This window comes from Benincasa hispida, chromosome 11 (assembly GCF_009727055.1).
Source record: "Benincasa hispida cultivar B227 chromosome 11, ASM972705v1, whole genome shotgun sequence".
NCBI classification, from domain to species: domain Eukaryota; kingdom Viridiplantae; phylum Streptophyta; class Magnoliopsida; order Cucurbitales; family Cucurbitaceae; genus Benincasa; species Benincasa hispida.
In genome coordinates this window covers 78,158,593-78,182,095 of record NC_052359.1, presented here as the reverse complement: position 1 = coordinate 78,182,095, position 23,503 = coordinate 78,158,593, and the positions used below count along the sequence as shown (strand labels likewise).

General features: G+C 34.2%; 1 protein-coding gene across 1 annotated transcript; it reads right to left on the bottom strand.

The window, feature by feature from the left end:
* Positions 1-524: 524 nt before the first annotated feature.
* On the bottom strand, positions 525-22,490 carry LOC120091704 (calcium-transporting ATPase 4, plasma membrane-type-like). The gene is made up of 7 exons (XM_039049816.1): positions 22,053-22,490; positions 12,638-12,692; positions 10,627-12,566; positions 10,388-10,543; positions 1,983-2,154; positions 1,594-1,892; positions 525-1,102 (listed from the first exon to the last, which is right to left on the bottom strand). The coding sequence occupies exons 1-7, from the start codon at positions 22,230-22,232 to the stop codon at positions 794-796; spliced, it is 3,111 nt and encodes a 1,036-aa protein (XP_038905744.1). The 5' UTR covers positions 22,233-22,490; the 3' UTR covers positions 525-793.
* Between the last annotated feature and the right edge of the window lie 1,013 nt (positions 22,491-23,503).

The window sequence follows — 23,503 nt, the reverse complement described above, 5'->3', positions numbered from 1 at the left end:
GATATACTAAATATAAAGTCTATTAGATATATCTATTAGTGCACAAATAAGAGTAAATTTAGAATAATAATTAAAAAAAAAAATTAAAATTTTTGCTATATTTTCAAATTTAGAAAATTATTGCTTGAATTATTAATTTCCTTGTCTTTTCCTTCCCATTCCAATCTCCCTTCATTAAAAAATTCTCTCTTTTGGTAATACAACTGTGAAGATGAGGAATCAAACGTTCAACCTCCAAGAAAAAAGATCATGTGAGTTACCATTGAGATAACCTTTTACTTTAATCCCTTCATTTAATTAATATTGCGTATTTTAACATTATATCATCGTTTTTGTTAATTAATTATTATGTTTTGTGACAATAGCTTCTAAATATTTCAATGAAATTGGAACTTTTAAAAGATCACCGAGGAAATGGAAAAAAATAGCCAAACATAAGAGACCAAAACATATATTTAGCCCATAAAGAATTTAAAATAAGAAAAAGTAAAATTCCCCCAAAAATGTTGGATGGATAATTTTTCTGCACATACAAATAGCTCAATTGGTCTTGCATTACTTACCTTCTTAAGATGCTCTTGTTCCTCTAGAACAAAAAGATACCAAAAAGGGAAGAAAAAAAGTAACGTTTATTTTTTCAGTTGCAGCAGTTGAGAAATTGTAATAATTAACAACATTCCTTTGTTAATGAGACAAAAATTTGTGATCATACTTCAAGCTTAAACAAAGTCCATTCTTCATCATCCCCAAAACAAATACAAAGCCTTGCTTGGTAGTCTTGGAGCTGGGAATTTCAAGCCAGCTCTGGGCCAGAAGGGATTGGTTCATAGCCATCATGATGGGCCGCAAATGCTTCTTCTTTATGAACAGGGATGAACTTCAACACAACTGCAATCGGCATGCTCACAAATCCAATCAACACACTCAATCCCCACAGTTCCCAGCTCAGTGGTACAGTGCTTGCAAAAGCTCCCAAAAGTTCTACAATTATTATTTGAAATCCCACTGTGGATACCATTACTCCCAAAAATATCCAGCTGCTGAACATCCCTCGGAAGATGTTGATCTTTTCCATCTCACGGCTGTTAATTTCGTTGAAAACCTGTAAATAACAACCATCCAAAGGTGTAAAATGTGTTGAGTTTTGGCAAAATATTAGAAATGCAGTTGTCTCACATTGGAAAAGTTCAAGAAATTGATGGGTTCCAAGTACTATAAAATGAGAATATGGCTTTGGCTCTAGATAAATTCTCTTTTTGTATTTTTAAGTTCGAGAGTGGGAAAAAGGGTGAGTGGTACAAATACTTCAAGAGAGTATTTTCTTTTGTAACAAGGGTTGGGGAGAGATTTTTATGTGATTGTAATAACTTTTCATGTAGTATAGTTTTTTTGGTCCGTGGTTTTTTCCTCGGTTTGGAGTTTTTTCGTATTAATTCTTGCGTTTCCAGTTTCACTACTCTTTTAATTTTTCTGTTGTTTTTTTTGTTTATTCCGACAATAATAGTGAGAGGTTTTTCCCAACAAAATGAGTACCAAGGTATATAAGAACTAAGCTTAAGACAATTATGATGGACAGTGTTGCTCTAGCGATACCTGGCAGAACACAAATGAGTTGAATATCAAAGTGTTGAGAACTTTTGTGGAATCAGATCCATTAAGTCCAAGAAGCTGCTTTCCCCCAAAATTAAGACCTGCAAGAACAGCAAGTTGATAGATACTCTGACCAATGATGTTCCTCCACATGGCTTTGGTAATAAAGTTAACCCCCTTGGGAATTGGAGGTCTCTGCATAAGTCCATCATTTGGAGGCTCTGTGGCCAGTGCCAAAGCACCAAGAGTGTCCATAATCAAGTTCACCCAAAGCAACTGTACAGCCGTAAGAGGAGCAGATCCTAAAAGTCGGGTAAGACATAAAAAATTCATCAACTTTAGTTATTTTCAAATGGTCTTACATAAAGGAGTAACTTCGTCGATGAATACACCTGAGAGGCAAGCAGAAACAAAATTGATCACTAGAGCAACAATGTTAACTGTTAGCTGAAACTGCACAAACTTCTGTATGTTAATGTACACCGCACGTCCCCATCTTGCAACATTTACAATAGTTGAAAAATTGTCATCCATTATGATGACATCGGCATTTTCTTTGGCAACCTGCAAGTCATCCAATGAAATACCATATGAAACACACAATAACATGAAACCAAAAAAATATAATAACGATAGTAATTCTCATAGTTAAAATCGTTCAAACAATCATCTAGTGATTATAAAGATATCAGCAATCATTAGTAGTTGTAATTCTATTTGAAATCATTAAGATAGTAAAGGTTTAGCTATTGAATCAATCAATCTTCAGTGAAAGGCATAAGGAATGTTCTTCCCCACTTCATCATCCCCAACCAGTCTGACATTTGTCATAGGGTGCAACATTGTTGATTACCTTCCCTATTTTGAGCGGCTATCACTTGCACAAGGGCCCTTTTGCTGTACGATAAAAGTTAATCTTCAAAAGGTGTATGACTCAATCCATTTGGATATTATCATTGGCATTTTGTTTGTGATTCTGAGGTTTCTTAACTAGATCAAATGTTGCATCACCTCCTCAATGTTCTTCTTTATTAATGATGGGAGATAGTTCGTTTCAATGTAGGAAGGGCCTGAGGCAAGGTGCCCCCATCTGCCCCTATCTCTTTTTCATGGATATGGTAGTACAGCTTGGATGCTATATAATGTATGTAATTTAAAATTTCATCCCATGTGTGGTAAGGTCCATTAAATAACCTTTAATTCACAGATGGCTTGTGATCTCTTTCTGCTATTTATCCTCGTCACTTTTCTTCATAAAATCTTCTTTGGACCATTTTGAGGACTTATCGGGGTTAGCTACTAATCAATCCAAGAGCTTGTTTCTTTCGTGCAAGATAGACCAACATAATGTGGATGATCAGATACCAACTGTTAATTACTAGCCTGTCCTCTCTTCCAATCAACCTAGGTCTCCACCCAATCTCTTCGAAATTATCTTCCAGGGATGGTAACCCCTTAATCAAGCACATTACACACCAAAAGTGAAATTGGTCTTCCTACTCTTCCTTTTTGTTGAAATGCTCCAACTAATCAGGTCACTTCTCATAAGCTTCCATGTGTATCGGTGCAATGCATTTATCCTGCCCACTAAAGTGACTTAGAAGATTGAATGTGTGCTTAGGAACTTTCTATGGGAAGGGAGGACAATATTCTTGTAGGTACAAAAGCTTCTTGGGAAGATATTTGTTTTCCCCTTTTAGAAGGCAGCCTAGATATCAAATAGATTGCTTTGTGGAACCAAGCAGCCATCGTGAAGCTCCTCCATGGGTGGCTTGGGTGTTGTGCTGGCATACATTCTAAAGGGGAAGTATAATTAGGCCTATTCACCCAAAATTGTGACTCTCGTGACATTAGAGAAAAATTTTGAAGAGCATTACAAATTATTGAAATAGGGAAAGAAGACGACACAAAGAGTTTACGTGGAAAACCCTAATTCAGGGAAGAAAAACCACGGTAGAAAAGAATTTATTATTTTTATGTCTTGTTTACAATAGACCCAACCTCAGATATAAATAGAATAATGTGAAACCATAAATTTAAGCAAAATATACGTTAAAAAGACAAAATGCCCTTTAGGGCCATAATTTCAACTATTTCAACAACGTCACCAAAAAAAAAATGCCCTTAGTACAAACATATTTTCAACACTCCGCTCAAGTTGGGGCATAAGATATCCGGCAAGGACCCAACTTGCTAATACAAGCTTCAAACGTCATGTCTCGATAACCCTTTCGTAAAAACATCGGCAATCTGTTGGACTGAAGGTACATAGGGAATACAAATAGTCTCCGCGGTACTAATTTTCTTTAATAAAGTGCCTATTCAATTTCAACATTGTTTGGTTCTAATCATGTTGTACCGGGATTATTCGCAATACTGATGGCAGCCCTTATTATCACAATACAGCTGTCATAGGCCCAGGACTACTCTCGGAAGATCAGAATAAAACTTTCTGCAACCAGATTTCTTCAACACACTCCAGATTCATAGCTCTATTACTCCTGCCTCAGCACTACTTCTGGCCACTACACCCTGTTTTTTTACTCCGCCAAGTTACCAAATTTCCCCATCAAAGGTACAGTACCCTAAGGTTGACCTTCTATCAGTTCACAAGATCCGGCCCAATCTGAGTAGTATATGCCTCGATGCTTCGTGTGTCATGTTTCCTGTGAATACCAAGCCCTTCCCAGGGGTGGACTTTAAATATCTCAAAATTCGAGTCACGGCTCTTCCATGTGCTCCATCTATGGACTATGCCATGAACTGACTTACTACACTCACAGCATAGAAGATGTCGGGTCTAGTATGAGACGAGGTAAATCAGTTTCCCTACTAGGCGTTTGATACCTCTCCTTATTCACGAACTCCTTCCGAAACACTTTTCAGTTTGCTATTGACCTCAATAGGAAGTGTCAATAGGTTTGCATTGGTCATTCCTGTTTCTTTTAACAAGTCCATAGTTGTACTTCCGTGAAGAAACAGATATTCCTACTTTTTGATCCTTGCCACTTCCATTCCTAGAAAATACCTTAAACTACCAAGATCCTTAATTTCAAATTCACTTGCCATCCTTTGTTTTAGCTTAGCAATTTCTGCCGTATCATCCCCTGATAGGATGATGTCACATACACATACATACCAACACAGCATCTTTCCTAAAGATGATTTTTTGGTAACAAGTATGATCAGAATGCCCCTGAACAAACCTTGGGACTTAACAAACACGGTGAACCTGTGTCAAACCCGCCCTAGGAGGACTGCTTCAACCCATAAAGACTTCCTGAGTTGCAAACATGATTTCCCAAACTTAGCTTTCAAAACCTGGAGGTGGACTCGTAATCAAAACTTTTTCTCTGTCCAACTCACCATTTAGGAATGCGTTCTTTACAATCTAGTTGATGTAGGGGCCAATCTTTATTCACGGCGACAGACAGAGAACACGAATCGTGTTTAACTTAGCCCTAGCGAGGGAAAAAGTTTCTGAATAATCAATCTCATACGTCTGAGTGAATCCTTTAGCAACTAACCTGCTTTATACCTCTCAAGTGTTCGTCAAACTTATACTTCACTGTGAACACCATTTGCAACCAAACTATTTTGTGACCTCTAGGGAGAGTACTAACATCCCAAGCTCTTATTTGCCTCAAGAGCTCTCATTCCTCCAATTACTGCTGCTTTCCATTCGGGAATTCCGTTGGTCGCATGTACACTGGTAGAGTATTGTTAGAGCATCTAGGCTGAGTAGTAAAGCCTTAAAAACAGAGAGATAAGTTACTATAGGTCAGAAAGCTAGCAAAGGGTATTTTGTACATTGACCTGGTTCCCTTTCTCAGAGCAATTGGCTAATCCAGAGTTGGTATCATAGTTGTCAGTTTTCGTCTTGTCCCTCTTCAGTATCGGACTTTTGAAGACAAGTTCTGCATTCTTTAGGATCTTTCAGCATCTCATCCCTTCCTGAAAATTTCAACCTTCTCTGAGCTCATTTCGTCAATTTCTATGTTCCCAGACTTTCTTCAAGACTCTCCTTGAAACCAACGGGATCTTGAACTTGTGCTGGTCTGACTCTTGGACAACTTTCCGATGGAAAACCAGAGGTTTCCTGAATTTCCTTTCTGAGATTCCTCCTATAATAATGTTATCCAGGGCACTTGTTTATAGTAGGAAGACCGACACCAGGAACAACAGGGCCAGAATTAGATTTCAAGACTAGATAGACTAGGTCCAGGATAAATTGGGACTAAGCTCAGGTTCAAGAATATTTCAGACTAGGCTCAAGGTTGAAGGCTAATGGGTATGGATGACATGGAATTGTTTAGTCTCTTCATTCATGTGTCTCCCCCTGAGTGACTAACGGGAAAAGAACGGTTTGTCTTTCAAGGAACGTGACATCCATAGTGACAAATATTTTCTGGAAGATGGATGAAAGCATTTATAGCCTCGCTGATGAAAGGGATATACCCGACAAACACACATGTTTTAGCTCGTGGAGAAAACTTAGTCCAGGTGTGGACCATGGTATGAACAAAGGCTGTACACCCAAAACACGAAGGGGAACCTCAGGAATAAGACGGGTAGACTGAATAGGACTCTTTGAAGCACTCGAAGGGGTTTGAAACTTTAGAACTCGTGAAGGCATCTCTTATTAATTAGATGAGCTGCAGGTAAGAATCGCATCTCCCCACAGGTACAAAGGAAGAGACACTGGAATTATCAAGGAACGAGCAACTTAATGAGATGGCGATTTTTTCGTTCACGTACCCCATTTTGTTGTGGAGTATATGCACACGAGTTTTGATGATGATCCCTTTTGACACTAGGAATTCCTGGAAGTGTGGTTGACAAACTCACGACCATTGTCAATTCGGAGAATGGCAATCTTTGTGTTTAAACTGTGTTAATACAGTGGTATAGAACTGTTTGAAGGTAGATAAAACCTCGGACTTATCAGCAAGGATATACCCATGTAAGTCGGGTATGGTCATCAATGAAAGTTACAAACCACCGTTTACCAGACAGAGGTAGCGATGCTCGAGGGACCCCAAACATCACTGTGGACCAGGTGGAAAAGGCTGGGTAGGCTTATAGGGCTGAGAAACAAATGACACGCGATATTGTTTAACACGTATACAGACATCACAAGATAATGAAGAACATTCACATTATGGAATAAATGAGGAAACAAATACCGCATATATTGAAAACTAGGATGTCCAAGACGAAAATGCCACAATAAATAATCTGTTTCAGATATAGCAAACGAAGATAAAAGACTAGTCCTAAAAAAGCTTCTAGAGGAAGCAACTGTTAGAAAGGAATATAGGCCTCTGTCATATCGGGCAGTGCCAATCGTCCTCCCCGAGCTCAAGTCCTGAAACAAAGCAGTATCTGGTGAGAAGACAACTCTACAGTTCAAATCTTTTGTTATTTTGCTTATAGATAATAAGTTGTAAGAAATTTTGGGCACATGTAAGACATTTTGCAGAGTTAATCCCTTGAAATGGTGACAAGTCTTGCCTTTTCCAGCAACAGGAGCGAAGGATCCATCCGCAATTCGAATCCTCTCATTTCTAGCACTTGGATAGTATGAGAGAAACCAGTCGGATGAGCCAGTCAAGTGATCGGTTGCTCCTGAATCTAGAATCCATAACTCATTCCCCTCAGCAAGGAAACTAAAGGATTGAGGCTACCTGATTGAGCAACTGTTCTGATTCCTACAGTACCTGAATCACCAGGATTAGTCACTGGAGGCTGTGTCTAAGGTTGTGCAGCCCCCTCAACTGATTCACCCACTAGAGCACGCCCAGATTTCGATTTGTCACTTTCGGAGGGCGACGTTTACCATTTGGAGGGCGACCATGCAATTTCCCGCACTGATCCTTCGTGTGCCACTGTTTTTTACAATGCTCACAAAATAGGGGTTGTTTTACTATTCTGCTTGTCACCATCAGCCTCCAGCGGACTTCACCCGAAGAGCGAGCTGACTCTATAGTGGTAACATTTGGCCCGTTCATTGCACTCGATCTATTTCTTCCAATCTAACCTCTGAACATACCTCCATGAGAGACGGAATTGGTTCTGCCCTAGTATTTTACTGCGAACTGTATCAAATTTGGGGTGTAGCCCGGCAAGAAAATCATACACACGCTCAACCTCTTCTATCTTGGAGTATTGAATTCCATCTTGTGGGCAGGTCCAGATGATCTCCCGACATAGATCCATTTCTTGCCATAACAATGACATCTTGCTGAAGTATGACGTTACATCCATGCTCCTTGTTTTGCATTCGTGAACCTGTTTACGTAAGGTATACAGGCGGGATGCGTTCTGACGCCTCGAATATAACCTTCGGACTGCATCCCAAATATCTCGGGCAGTGGCTGAATAAGAGTAAGGGTTTCCCGATTTGTGGTTCCATACTACTAATTAACATTGAGCGGAGCAAAGAATTCTCTGCCTTCCAGACACGCTCTTGAGGATCCCCAGGATTCGGTCGTGGTATCTCTCTAGTTAAATATCCAAACTTATGGCGTCCCTCAAGAACCATTTTAATGGTTTGGACCAAGAGAAGTAATATTTTGCCCATTCAACTTCTCTCCACATGATCATTCCTGTAGAATTTCCAAGTGTTCCAGATAAAAGATTAGAAGTTGGAGTAGGAAACATTGATACCGGATTTTCTGAATACATCGGGGAAGATCATGGCCATTCAATCGGGCTCCAGGGCGCACCATCTATTGCTGAAGACTAGTTAATTGTTGTTGGAGTTCCCCATGAGATTCAGATCTGGAATTTTTCTGTCTAAATACCATGGGATTTTCTTCAATGGACTCACCCATTCGAAACTGAGGCTGAACTGGATATACATGAGGAAGAGGCTGTCCACCCATGATACTGTGAAGAAGCTACTGCCGGAAGTCCAACAACAGCAAAGTTCGGCAACCCGTGACCGGCGCTGCTCCCAGACGGCCTGTGATGGTGGGTAACGGACAAACGGCTCGGCGATCTGCTGCGAAGCGGAAGAAATCGCGCCAATCTGACCCGACCCGGCAGCTGAGCAAGCCCATGACTGTTCTGGTGTAGATCCGATTCTATTGCGACTCCGAGATACCAACGCGCTGGACTCGCTAGCATCCGGCAGATCGAGCTGACGTTTGGATGGCGATTGGAAGGTGTGTTGTGCGCGTGTCGGCTGGAACGGCTCTGATTCGCACAGCCACTGCTGTTCGAGGAGTTACCGATCGATTGGTGATCCGAGTGACGGCTCCGAGCATGGAAGATGTAATTCTTAGCTGGAGCAATCACCACCTGCCTGTTCGGCTCGGACAAACGATCACCGCACTTCGATTGGTGTTCAGTTGGAACGGCTGAGACTGGAAGCTAATCGGCACGCTAGCTGGAGCAATCCCACCACCTGCTGTTCGGCTCGCCAGCTGGATCTGTTCGGCTGAGCCACCTGGGATGATGGTTCGGAGATAGCGGTCAACCGCTGCTTGAATCACGGCCTCATTAGTCAGCGTACCTTCACCTATCAAGTTTGATGACTGAGTTTCTTCTACCGAGGCTAGGGTTTCATCACCTTGCTCTGATACCATATTGAAATAGGGAAAGAAGACGACACAAGGAGTTTACGTAGAAAACCCTAATTCAGGGAAGAAAAACCACGGTAGAAAAGAACTTATTATTTTTATGTCTTGTTTACAATAGACCCAACCTCAGATATAAATAGAATAATGTGAAACCCTAATTTAGCAAATATAGTAAAAAGACAAAAATGCCCTTAGGGCTAATTTAACGTATTTCAACACAAATTAGTTTAGGCCCCAAATCAAGTGCATTACTACTAGTGTCAATACAATATTTTGTTAAGCACGATCCTTTGCTAATGTGTGCAAACTTACATATGATCTACGGTGATAAGATTATCTAAGGATGTTACCAACATATGGAGGGTGGACCTTATCTATATTTCAATCCACTTCCTTCATATTTGAGCTAAGTTATACATGCATAAATTCTCTATCGCGAGCAATATATGTATACCGTAGATTCATAGAATTAGAGTTCTCAAAGAGTAGAATTTTCTTTTGCAGCCTTGTAGGAATGTTGTCTATGGTGTAGTTGAGGCAACCGTGTGGAGAACATACCAAGTTTGGGTTTTAGGAAGTATTTCAATAGAAATGGATTTCATTATTTCATAAATTAATCTGACTTGATTTTTTTTCGTTATGCCCACAAGTAGCCAACATATCATGCACCCAAATTTTGCTAGTAATGCTCGTCTCTTAGCGTAAATAAAAATTATCATAATAGAATTACGATATACAAATAAGGATAATTGATCAAACTTGGCACAAAGATGTTATAGAGGAATAGAAAAAATCAGGAGTTAGCAAAGACAAATGGCCACTGTTCAAGTTAATAGACTAAATTTAGATGGAGACAGGGGAGAAACTGCAGTATGAGTTCAATCAGCTTTGATTCGAATACAATGACTTTGAAGTAGAAATTCTTGGGAGGTAAACTAGTAGAAAACTCTGTTATCACTACCATAGTTTGCTAAGTAGAATTAAGTTCCTTAAAAAAACTCTGCGCACGGTACTGGAAAGAATGTTTCATTCTGATTCCTTCTGCCTTATAATTAAGTATGCAAGCACAATAGGCAGATAACAGAGGCAGAAAAGAAGTAGGAAATCTAAAGAACAATAAAAAAAGAGTTCATTTATAATCACAAAAAGAACTTTCTATTCCAGCCCGTTGCAAGCAATTACACTATTATTTACTTAGCTCATGTACAGACCTCAGTCCCGGCAATGCCCATAGCTAGTCCAATATCTGACTCATGCAAAGCTGGAGCATCGTTTGTCCCATCTCCAGTCACTGCAACAACCTCGCCCATACTCCGCAAATTGTTAACTAATGTGTATTTGTCTAGTGGCAAGGACCGAGCCATCACCTATATCCATCGCAATTTGTATATAATACAGAACCATATTACAAGAAGAAAAAATATGACTAAGTTCAAGATAGAGAGTAAACCTGGAGTTTTGGTATAGTTTGCTTCATCTGTTCTGGAGATAAATTACGGAAGTTTGGTCCTTCTATGGCTAAACCCTCGTCTGTTAGTATACCACATTCTTTAGCAATAGCCTTCGCTGTATTTATATTGTCACCAGTGACCATACGCACAGTTATTCCAGCTGCTAAACAAGTTTTAACAGCTTCCTTGACCCCTGGGCGTACAGGATCCTTGATTCCAACAATTGCAATTAACGTATATCCATCATCTGGAATAGATTTGTCACCGGAGTCCTCTATATCTTTGAAAGCCAAGCAAAGTGTCCTCAAAGCTTCATTGGCAAAACTATTGATAACATTTGTAGCGTTATTTACCTTCTCTTCTGTTAAATCCATAGATTCTCCATTGGAATCAATATACTTGTCACACGTACGTAGTATTATTTCAGATGCGCCTTTGACAAAAGCTCTGACCCCACCGTTAGGAAGTCCTACTAGTACAGACATCTTCTTCTTAACAGAATTGAAAGGCTCAACCTTAAGTATCTTATATTCAGTACGTTGCATACGAAAATCCCCACCCAAATGAATCCCGAACTCTAACAGTGCTGATTCTGTTGGTGTTCCACCAACGATTGAGTTCTTCCCATCTTTATCTTTAGTCACTTCGCAGCTAGTATTTTGAAATATGGACTGCAAAAGTATGCCTAGAACTTCTTCAGAGATCTCTGATTTCAGTTTGTCTACACTTCCATGGTCTTTATTCTCCATAAAATTTTCACATACCCATGCACGGCTAACTATCATATGGTTTGTGGTTAATGTCCCCGTCTTATCTGTGCAAATGCAACTGGCTGAACCCATTGTTTCACATGCAGACAGATGCCTAACTAGTGCTCTTTCATCCATTAATTTCTTCATAGCAAAGGCAAGGCTTAATGTCACTGCCAGTGGTAAACCTTCAGGAACTGCAACAACTATTATGGTAACTGCAACGGCAAAGAAATCTAAGAGTTTAAGTGCATCACTTGAAGTCCACTTCGTAAATTGATGGTGAGCAGCTTTCTCTCCGAGAAACCTTCCTGTCATCACCAGGAATGTCAATACAGCAAAAGTCAAACCAATTTTACCAATAAGAGTTGCTACACCATTCAGCTTGACCTGCAGTGGAGTCTCATCTTCTCCTCCCTCGCTGAGAGTTTCCATCAATTTTCCCCATTCAGTTCTCATACCAACTGTTGTTACCATCATCTTTCCAGATCCATCTTGCACTTTGGTTCCTGATAGAAGAAATGGTTTCTCTTCATCTATGTTCATTGGTTCACTCTCACCTGATAAGCTGGATTCATCAATTAGTAGACTATATCCTGATATGAAAACCCCATCAGCAGGAACCTGATCTCCAATGGATAGATGAACAATATCTCCAACAACCAAGTCATAAATCGGAACTTTTTTCCTCAGCCCATCCCTAGTGACATCAACATAAATTTTTTTCTTCTCTCTGTCAAGATCCTTGAACTGCAAAGACTGCTTGTAATCACTAATAGAAGTAACCAAGACGACCAATAATATACTGAGTAGAATTCCCAAACCATCATATGTTCCCTTCGGCCATCCTTCTGTGGCAACTCCAACGCCTAAAGAAATTAGTGCACAAAATATTAGGATGATTAATGTCACATCGTGTAATGCTTCCCATACAAACACCCAAAAGGATCTGGAGGGTTTCTCTGTGTAACGATTGTAACCATATATTTCTTGTCTCTTGGATGTATCCTTTTCGCTGACACCTGCGTCTAGTGCAACAGAAACTTTCCTTGAAAGTCCTTCCACACCACCATGGAATCTCAATGCCTTGTAATCATGGCTACGGACTATGGATGCAAGCTCATCTGGATGAATGCAATAGCCAGCACTCCTAGCCTCATCTGATAGATGGTACTCATCCCGATTCATGGCTGCACAAGAGTACAACGTACATAAAGGAAAGGATAATATCAAAGGATTGAGAACAAGCATAAGCCATTACCATCAATAAACTGTAATGCTGCCTTCTGAACATAAAGAGCAACTCGGATTTTTTCCTGGTAAAGAAAATGGAAGGCAAAAAGATGAAAAAGATGAAAAGAAAAGGACAAAATACTCTTATGTATAAAGTGATTGCTGCAAATTTGTAGTACAGTTCCATGGAGAAATAAATCAAGCAGTATATTTGACTAAAGAACATCACAGGCATTAAAGCTGTCCCTTCCTGTCTACAAGATCGAAAAGGCAATGGAAATGTATTCACGGCCATCGAGATCTATGAAGTAACCTATAGACTTAAAACTAGCCTCCAGCCTAAGCAATTCTTCAATTCAATCAATTTCCCATGGAAAGGGTGACATAGCAGAAAGGTCCTGGTGCAAAGCTAATGCGTTGAGAATAACTTAGTTGGAGATGCCTTTGGAAGGACATAATTGAAAGATTAACTTTAAACTATTGTTTATTGAAAAATGATTACAAGCATCTATCAAAGAGAGTAAACAGAACTAGGAATGGCAGGAGAACATTCTCTTCAGATGGACATCTTATGGTTAGATTCTGTTTGATCTACCCAATTTGCAACCAAAAAAAGAAGGATGTAGAAGTGATTTTTGGGAGTGTGGAATAAAGTGACGAAAGCAAAGGTTGTCTAATGGTCAAAAGTAAAGGGAGGGAAGCTCTGGTAGAGTTGGTTAGGCATGATTGTTTATTGTGGAGCTCCTCATCTGCTTTTTGTAATTACTCCCTACATCTAATTAATCCAAGTTTTGTATTGTTTTGTGAACTCTAAGAGGGTAGACTAGATATAGAGAATTAGTGACGTACTTTAAATGGGATATTTTGCCTTCTCTAGTATACCTCTTTTGTGGCTGCAATTCGATGTACTCCCTACCGAATAAGTAGAGAGTGCTTCTTGTTTCTAAAAAGTTTTCCCTTTTTTCTTTTTATTAATGGAATAGATCGATATATAACTAAGGTTCTTAAAGGTGTCTATTGAAAATTCTGGAGCTTATATAACTTGAACCTGCAAATAAATAAGTGACCACTTAAAAACTCATGAATATGCAATTTTTTTATGAGAAACTAAGATCTATATTATGAAAAAGGAAAAAACTCACACAATGAATACAAAAAAGAATTGGCCTGCCATAAAAAGCAACCAAATCGTAAAGCAAAAAAGAGAAAATATCAACATAGAACTCCTTGGTCATAAACGCTAAAGGAAGGTATTTTCACAAGCCGTATTGTATAATGTCCATCTCTCTCAAGGACTCCCAACCCGGTCAAACTCTCTTCTAGAGGTTCTAGATTTTTCCAAATAGAGTTTCTTCAAAACATCCATTACAAATAAGGAATAATCTAGAAATCACGTACATATAATTAAAAGTAATATAATACAGAAAATTCAAAACAAAAACAAAAATTTCTATTTAATTAAAAAGAAATAACCAATAAGTCAAATGTTCTACAAGATAGCAAGAGAGGTAATCCTCCCTTTAAACCCAAAACCTTATTCAGGAAGTCCCAATCCACCAATAGCCTTTCTCAAAATCAACTTTAAAATGAAGCTTTCTTGCTTTTTCCTCCGATAATCTTCAACAACCTCGTTAACAATCAAAACGTAGTCCAAAATTTGACGCCCAATAAAAAAGGCGCCCAAACATTCTAGAATCATAATCCTATTAGCCAAATCCTTCCTCAACTTATTCACCAACTCCCTCACAATGCCCCACGATATTTTGTTTGTTGATTGTTCTTTCTTTTGGTTCACATGCGTACAAGCCCCTCTCCTTGACCCAATTAAGCAAGTTATTTTGAAAGGAGTCTGAAAACCTTGCGGCCTTCCCTTTTTCCATTCATGGATTTCGAAAGCTGGCTTCTTCAATATAATGTTCCCTTTTTCCACTCTTTAGCTCCTACTAAAAGTATGAAACTTTTCAACAAGTTGATTAAAGACGGTTTTGTTAAACCACCATGTTAATAATGTGCAGTTTACTTGGTCGAATATAAAAAGTAAACCTGAAGTCCTGCGACTCAAAGTTGTTTATTTGCTAAAAGCTAAGTTTCTAGATTGAACAAAAATCAAAATGGATCCCCTCCCTATTATTTCTGAATAAAGAGATGAAATGAGGATTCATCCTTATCGAATTTTAAAAGTTATGATCATAAATTTTATGAATGGTTAAAACATCAATGGAACAAAAAAATCGATGATAATTTTGTATCATCTAATATGAATATTTCTAACTTTACCTGAATGGAAATCTTTGTAAGGTAGATCATATTTTAGGACCATAAAATTCAAGTAATAGTCATACTGCTCATGCATTCCATGATAGGAAAGTTTATCTTCCTTAGCATTTTATGTTGGTAGAATTATCGTGGCCTTAGATTGGGTTAGATAGCATCATAGCAGTGTTCGGTTGAGAAGTTGTTTCTTATTAAAAGAAAAGAGAAAAAGAAACGAAAAAATAAAGTTAAGGTAGACTTTAAACTCAATCTAATTGTTTAGATTGTAACCCTTTCTTTTTCATCTCTAAATTTTCAGAAGTTTTATTTTCATTTCTACGTTTCGCGTAAAATCATACTTTAATCCTTACAATTAATATTTAGTAAATTATCCAATATACAAATACATGTCTGCAAAACTATTAATTTGGACAAATTGAAAGCTACATCTAAAGTAGAACAATATTTAACTTTTGAAATTCAACTGAATTTTGTACTAAATCAATAATGAAAAATAAATAACGACTAAAACAGTATGTTTGGCAGAATTTATAAGTATTTGTAAGTTTGAGAAACTAAAACAAAATATTTAGTGGATGATTTTAGAGGGACCAAATTACAAAAATTGATATTTTTTGTTTAAAAAATCAGATAATTATTTTAAATGGTTCAACTATTAGAAATATTTTTAAATACGGCAAATTATCATTGTCTATCAAAATTTTAAATGACATCTATCAGTGTCATTATTATTAATAGATGTCTATTACTGATAGATAATGACATCTTGCTATATTTATAAATAAGTTGGTTCATTTTACTATATTTGAACCGTCCTTAAAAAATATCATTACATAAATGGGACAAATTTTACTATTCTAATAATAATAATTATAATTTAAAAAAAAAAAAAAAAAAAAAAAAGTGGGCCTAATTTTGTGAGGTGATTGGAAAGAAATGTGGTTTTGATCATCTTTTCTTCAAACTCTTAACTCTTACATTCTTGACACTATCTCCTAATTTTAACATGTTTTCTCTCTCTCACTTGGGGAAAAAATCAAAACAAAAAAAGAAAAAAAAAATCAAAACATGTTCTCTCTTTAATTTCACCCATCCATCCTGCTTTTCACTCCCTAAACTTTGTGTTTTTCTAATCTCTCTCTAGAAAGGATACTCTAAATTTCTTTTCCACTCTAAAATTAATTTCCCTACCTAACTTTTTTTCTTTCCACTTTCTAAGAGGTATATTTAAAAATGGCTACAACTGGTTTAGGCATATACAGATTCAAGATTTAAAATAGAGTTGAATTAAAAGAAAGTTCAAAATTTTTACGATTTCTAAAACAATGGCGGGAAATTTTATTTTAGGAAAAAAAAATAATTATAATATGAAATACAATCATGTTAATTAATTCAAATATTAATTTGAAAAGGAAAGGGTATAAATCCTATTTTGGTCCCTAAACTTTCAAAAACGTCCATTATAGGTCCGAATTTTTAAAAAGGATTTATTTTCGTCCTTATTATTAAGATTTTATTAACTCTTGAATATAATGGTGAGATGACTTGTATTTTTGAATGATTAAGTTACCAAATAAGTTAGTTATGCTAAAAAATCTAAGTTTTAATTTTCAATTAGCTGGTAAAGTCTAATTATCAAACCTCTAACATTGAGGTCGATAGTACAAACACTATGTCAGTTGAGTTACGCTCATGTTGGCTTGGCACGTTGGTTATTGATATTTTAATTCACTTTTATCCTGCTCAAATCAGGTTAGATGCAATTTCATTCTTAAACAGATTTCATTTTTAAAGAGTTAACATAATCTTAATGACCAAAATAATCACTTTTCCAAAGTTCAAGAACTAAAATTGACCTTTTCTAAAATTTAGGGATCAAAATAAAATAAGATTCAAAATTCAAGACCAAAATAAAATTTAAACCAAATGGAAAGTTAGTAAATTAATATCGTGTTTTTTCAAAAGAAAAAAAGGAAAAAGATTAATTCATATCGTGATTTTCTTACAATTACTAAAATAAACATATTATTCAAAATATTTTAATAACGATATAATAAAATTAACACAAAGGAGTTCTCTGTCAATCCCTTTACAATGACTATAGATAATCCGTTAAAGTGATTATAAGGAAGTTAATCCAAACATCCTATAATGTGCCTAGCCTTTCTTCCTCTAAAACTAATCTCTTCACTTTGATTATTCTGCCTCTAAAATTCTCCCATCTAACTTTCATAACTAGTCTCTTCCTTGCTAGGATATACAAATATTGAAAATTCTTATAAATAGAAAATTTTCAAAAATATTTACATTTTATTTATGGAAATTTTAATCTTAAATATTAAGAATCTAATAATTTTGCAATAAAAAAAATAATTAGTCCATCATTTTTATTTAATACTATAATAGCTAAAATCATATTTTTAGTAATAGTTAAAATTTAATTTAAATACTCAATACAAATTTGAAAACTATTTAATTCTTTTATTCTTAAAAATATTTTCTTTATTAGTATGTGCTATAGATTAGAAAACCAAATTTTGAATTCTCAACTCTAAAAGTAGTCTAACGATAAAAAAAAATATAATTAATAATTAAATTACAATTTAAATACTACAATATCAATCATTTTAAAGTGTAACACAAAAAATTTAATATATCATTCAAATAAACCAAAGTGCCATTAATATATCTTGTTTTATAAATAAAAATACTCGAACACTTTTAATAAAAATAAAATGATTATAATTAAACTAAAATTATATAAACTTGATCCACTAATTATACATCTTTGTGATGAAAAGATGTTATTATAGACTTTTTAGGACTGTTTTCAAATATAGAAAAATAAACTAAAATATTTATAAAAATAACAAAATTTTATTGTATCGCAGTCTATTGATAGATAGATAGTCTATCGCAGATAGACAGTGAAATTTTGCTACCATTTGTAAATATTTTCAGCGGTTTTGATATTTAAAATAATTTTCTTTTTTTATTGTAAATAAAATTATAAAATTTCTTAATATATTGATTATTACTTTTTATATATTGTCACTTTAGAAATATAATGAGAAATAATTCAGAATTTTTCAAGAGTATCTAATGACATTGATATTTTTATCAATATTTCCATAAAATTAAGATATTCATATTTATCGATCAACTCATATTATTTAAATTTTGGTCGTATATTAAATATAACTTTTTCTCACTCATATTGTATATATAATATATATATATATATTAACTAATTGATAAAATTGTAATATTTTAAAACCTAAGAACTAAATTGAAAATCAATAGAACAATTCAAATAAAATTCAAATTTGAAAAGGTAAATTTTTAACATTAAGAAATGTCAAAACTAAATTAAAAATATTACTCAAATTGAATAATCAAAAATATAAATTTTTGAACATATGAACCAAATAGTAATTAGACCTAAAATCTAGAAATAAAAAATATGTTTTCTCGTAAAAAAAATAATCTTAGACAATCTAAGTACAACGAAAAATAATTAAAAAGAAAAGGAAAAAGAGGTAAACAAAGGGTTAATAAGGAGACATTAAAAAAACTAATAAAAATATAATAAAAATAAAAATTGTACAAAATGGTGAAATGCACCAATGACAAAAAAAAAACCCTATTTATCTAAATAACTTTCAAACAACCCGTTTCTCCCAATTTTTTTAGAAACAGCCTTGGTTCTCCAATTGACCCCTCAAAACGTATTTATAATAAGTTACTTGTTTTGTACTTTTATATGTAATTTTCATGCTATTAAAATTGATTTTAAATAATTAAAAATATTTTTTCAACTTAGAAAATCACATGTAGTTGTTTGAGATACTGAGTTCAATCTTAAGTTTAAAATTAATATGTTAAGAGTTAAAAAGTCTGTATTCAAGTAAAGATGGAAGTGAAATCTTTTTATAAATGTGTAAAAGAGAGAAATGAAATTTTAAATGCACAAAGTTGAATGATAAATATATTAAAATTGAGTTATTAAACACCTAATCCGAGAGTCCAACCAAAAAGTTAAAAGGGCGGGAAGAATAAATAAAGTTGACATATATTATAAGGAGAACAAATAAAATGCAACAGGGATCCCACACCACGAAGCTCCCACTGAAGTCCCGTCCTATCCTTACAAAATTTCTCTCTCTTTCAAACTGTCCCCACGAAACTTTCCACGAAATTTCTCCTTTCACCGCGCCTTTCAACGTTTCCAACGAAAGCGGTTCCCATTTCCATACTACTATCTTCCCTCAATATTTTGACTTTTTTATTCTTTTTTCTTTTTTTTTTCAAATGGACTTTTTTTTTTTAATTCTCTCTCCCTATTGGCCCATCATTTTCAAAATTTGTACAACTCTTCTAGAATTTCTCTTCGAGGAAGACTCTCCTAGAATTGGCTAAAAAATAGATTAATAAATATATCTTTACAATTAACTTGCCTCATTTTTTGATGTTGCTGACATCAATTTGATAAAATCAAAAGAGGAAGAATTGTCCATATCTCTCACTCGGGTAGATATTTCTATGGTTGACAATTAAACCCATTTCAATTTTCTCCCTTTCCTTGCCATTTTGTAATTTATATCTATAAATATGCTTTGAATTTTAATGAAAGTCGGGTGAAAAGTCCAACAAGATGTATAAATTATTTGGTAATGTAATAAAAAACCAATAAATCGTTTGAGTTTTTTACATCTATAAAAACAGTGTCAAGAAAAGTCCTCCTCGTAAACCTCATATTGAAGACGCATCTTTTTCTGTTTTATTACCATATTTTTAAAAATTAAATTCATATAATAAATAAATATACTCACATTTGAAAGCTTTTTAAAAGGTATTTTTCTATTAAATGCCATCTTTACAAAAGTATTATTTCTATTTAACGGCGGCTTTCTAAGAAAAAGGTAGATTTAAATGATCAATATATTAAATAGAATTACTCAAAAAAAAAAAATGATTCGTTAGAAAAGTTTCGATTGTGTTGTCACGATCTAATCGGCTAAATTTATGCCAAAAGCCAACCAGACAAATGGGCGTCACATGACCGACCAATTGCGAAGGGCATTTTTATTTTTCTTTCGAGTTCAATAAGTCGTCCAATGAGAAGTAATTATTTTTCAAAATATATTTTGATTGGAAATTATAAAATATCAACTAAGAGTTGAAAACTTTTTGAAAAGATATTAAGTATAATCTAGCTAAATATTTTTAAAAACAATATTCAATTAAGAGTTGAAAACTTTTTGAAAGATATTAAATATAAGTTAGTCTAGAAGTACTATTTTTTAAAAACAATATCAATTAAGAGTTGAAAACTTTTTGAAAGATATTAAATATAAGCTAGCTAAATATTTTTAAAAACAATATCAAAACATCATCTTGGATTGAACTCTTTACTAATATCATGTCTCTTATTTACCACTAATTCAATCTATAATGTTTATTAATATTAGTATTATTATTAAGATAAAATATCATTTTAGTCCTTATATTTTGAATTTCATTCCATTTTGGTCTATGTACTTCCAAATCAATTTTAAAATATTGTTAATTTCTTTTAAAGAAAAAAAGTTTGTTTTATCATTTCCTTTATAATTTGCTAAAGATATTGGTGTAGTGCCTTTCTTGCCTGGAAAACATAATTATGATTTAACCAAATCCAATAATATATATATATATATATATAACTTTAGATGAGTAAATTTAAAATTATTGAAAACACATGGATAAATTAGGATTATTGAAAAAGTACAAGGAATAGAATTGAACAATTGAATATATGTAAACTAAAATGGAATGAAACCCAAAGAAATTGGAACAAAATGATATTTATCCTTATTATATTAATAATTTATATTTAATGACTTAGATATTTTAAAACATTTGAAATATATAGTTGAACATTTGAATAATTTTTAAATGGTAAATTTAAATTTCCTTTTAGTCCCTTCAAGTTTGTTCTATTTTGACTCCTAAAAACTTCCAAAATGTTTGTCTTATTCCTAAAACATTTTAATTCTATTTGGTTCTTGAAAATTAGGACTATTAATATAGTAAATAAACTTTAAAATATGTATTAAAATTAGGAATATTAACATTTTAACCCTTGTTATGTTACTTTTCTATTTTTAATCTCTTTTTCTCAATGTTCGCCTCAAACTTATTTGACATAAAGTTATACTCATACGAATATGTTAGTGTACATACTCAAGTTGTATTACGAATTAGTTAAAATTAAACTAAAGTAAGGGCCAAATTTTTATTTTTTTAAGTTCAAAATTTAGATAAAATAATTTTAAGATTTGGAAACCAAAATGAAACAAACTTAAAAAAATGAAAAATAAATAAATGCATTTTGAAAAATAAGAAATCAAGATAAAATAAACTTAAAAATTCAAAAATCAATAGGATTTAAACCTATATTAAATTTAATAATAAGCTGGGCACTCAGCCTCCTTTCCAAAGTTATTATGAGTAAATATGAGCTTAACCTTTTTTTTTTAGTAAAGCTTCTAAAAAAAAAATCTCTTACCTTTAGTTTGAATAAATAAATAGATAAATAAAAATAATAATTCAATAGTATTATTTATCAAGTAATACTCAAGTGCGTTTTCACGCATTCACAAAACACATCAAAGAAATTAAAATATAAAAGAAAGTGCAAATTAAAAATTTGAATGATTTTGTGGAATGGCCTTAAAAGATGGGTGGTCATTGAATGGGCATATATTTTTCATATATTTATTTATTTTGGAAAGGGCCCACAGAAATTTTTATCATTGCCGTTTGGCATCCGCATCGGCATTTCTCGTTGGCTGGAGATTTTTCTAAGAAATTCACTACGACCATTAATGGACGTAATAAACTCACCTTCTTTCTCAGAGCTATTTCGTCAAGAAACCCTAACTTTGAGTAGAAAAGGAATGGAAGAAATCGAAGGGAAAAACGAACTCAAAATCCTAAAACCTGCTCGAGTTTGCTTGAATGAAACTATTATGCATCGTTCACTGTTTAAACGTAATCTACTTTTCTAGCATTTTCTCGGTAAAAGGCATAAAAGAAATCCACATTGTGGAGATTGAAATCAGGAATATGAATATGAATCGTGAGATTCGAATAGCTTGACAAGAGAGAGGATTAGGAAATCACACCTGGATTTTGAGCTTCTTTTTCTCGGCCTCAGAGCGTTTGTCGAGATCTGCAATATTTCGGAACCTCCGGCGTCGATTTCTGACGATTGAGACGGCGGATCTCCATCTCCTCAAGGCTTGCTCTGAAGGATGTTTTGGCTCAACTTCGAAGTCCTTCAGAAGATACTGCTCGATATTCATTGCCGCTCGCTGTTAAAAAAAGCGAAACAGAGAAGAGGAAAATTAAATGTTCTTTGATTTTTGTTTTCAATAGCCTGGAAACCGTTTCTGTCGCCTTTCTCGGCGTTGTTCCGAGCAGATCAGAGAAAGTTGAAAAAGGAAGGAAAAATAAACTTATTAGACCGACGGAGAGGCTTTCCAGACCAGAAGTTCTGTACAGAGTCCACAAAATTACACAGTGTGAACCAAAATGAGGATATGTAAAGATAATTTCTCTCCCCTCTCTCTTCCAACATAATTTCCTTTAATTTATGAAGCACAAAAACGGCTACACGATACAGATACGATTAAATACAGCTGATTTGTTAGTTTCTAAAAAATTAATATACGAAAATGTAAAGATACATCATTTTCTTTTTAATATATATATTTTTAAAAAACGAAGATGTTGATACATTGAAGATACATTTTCTTTTTCTTAAAAAAATTTAGGATATAGATAAATTTAGAATATAAGTTAATAATAATAGCACAAAATAAAATACAAACATTGAAATATAATAAAAAAAACATCTAAGATGTTGAAGTACAATAGTTAATAAAATGCAAAAATGCAATAGAAAAGTGACTCATACTACAAAGAATAATAAGAAGATTATAGGGAGAAGTATGAAAATAAACGAATAACTTCTTCATTTAATTGTTGAAGATATCCAAATAGTTTATATTTTGGTACATTTATGGGGACTCAAATGTGAAGATGAAATTTATTTTTTTTCTTTTAGTTTTGGACTCGGGTAGTGAGTTTTCTAAATAGGTTGCCTAGTTTTAGATTGGAAAATATTAGATGTACCTACTCATAGATTGGGTTGCCTGCCAACTTTGTTTTGAGAGGCCCATCAAGACAAAGCTGTTATTCCTTTATGGGGAACAAAGCACGCAGAAGACACTCGAGTTATTTGTTTTTTATTTTAAAAAATGTATGCTTAGAAATAGATACGTCAAATCGCGTGTCAGATACATATGTGGGAAGTATCGGTATCCGATACATGATACGGATTCTTTGTCTCACATAAACTATCTATGTTTCATAGCTTTTAATGCTTTACTTTTTTTTCTTTTTTATTTTAGACTAGATTATACATACATATATATAGAGAGAAAACTTTTACCTTTATTAAAAATATTATTAAACTTTCAAAAGTTTCAAATACTCTTAGGGGGCTTCTGGTGCACAATAAAAGCTGAGAGTTTAGTTTAGTTGGTAATTATTATATGTGTTTGGATGTAGG

Coding starts and splice junctions, on each gene's coding strand:
- LOC120091704 (XM_039049816.1), bottom strand. CDS start 22,232: ATGAATATCGAGCAGTATCTTCTGAAGGACTTCGAAGTTGAGCCAAAA. Junction 12,693..22,052: donor AAAAGAAGCTCAAAATCCAG/GTGTGATTTCCT, acceptor TTTCTTTACCAG/GAAAAAATCCGAGTTGCTCT. Junction 2,155..10,387: donor TGGGCATTGCCGGGACTGAG/GTCTGTACATGA, acceptor GATGACTTGCAG/GTTGCCAAAGAAAATGCCGA.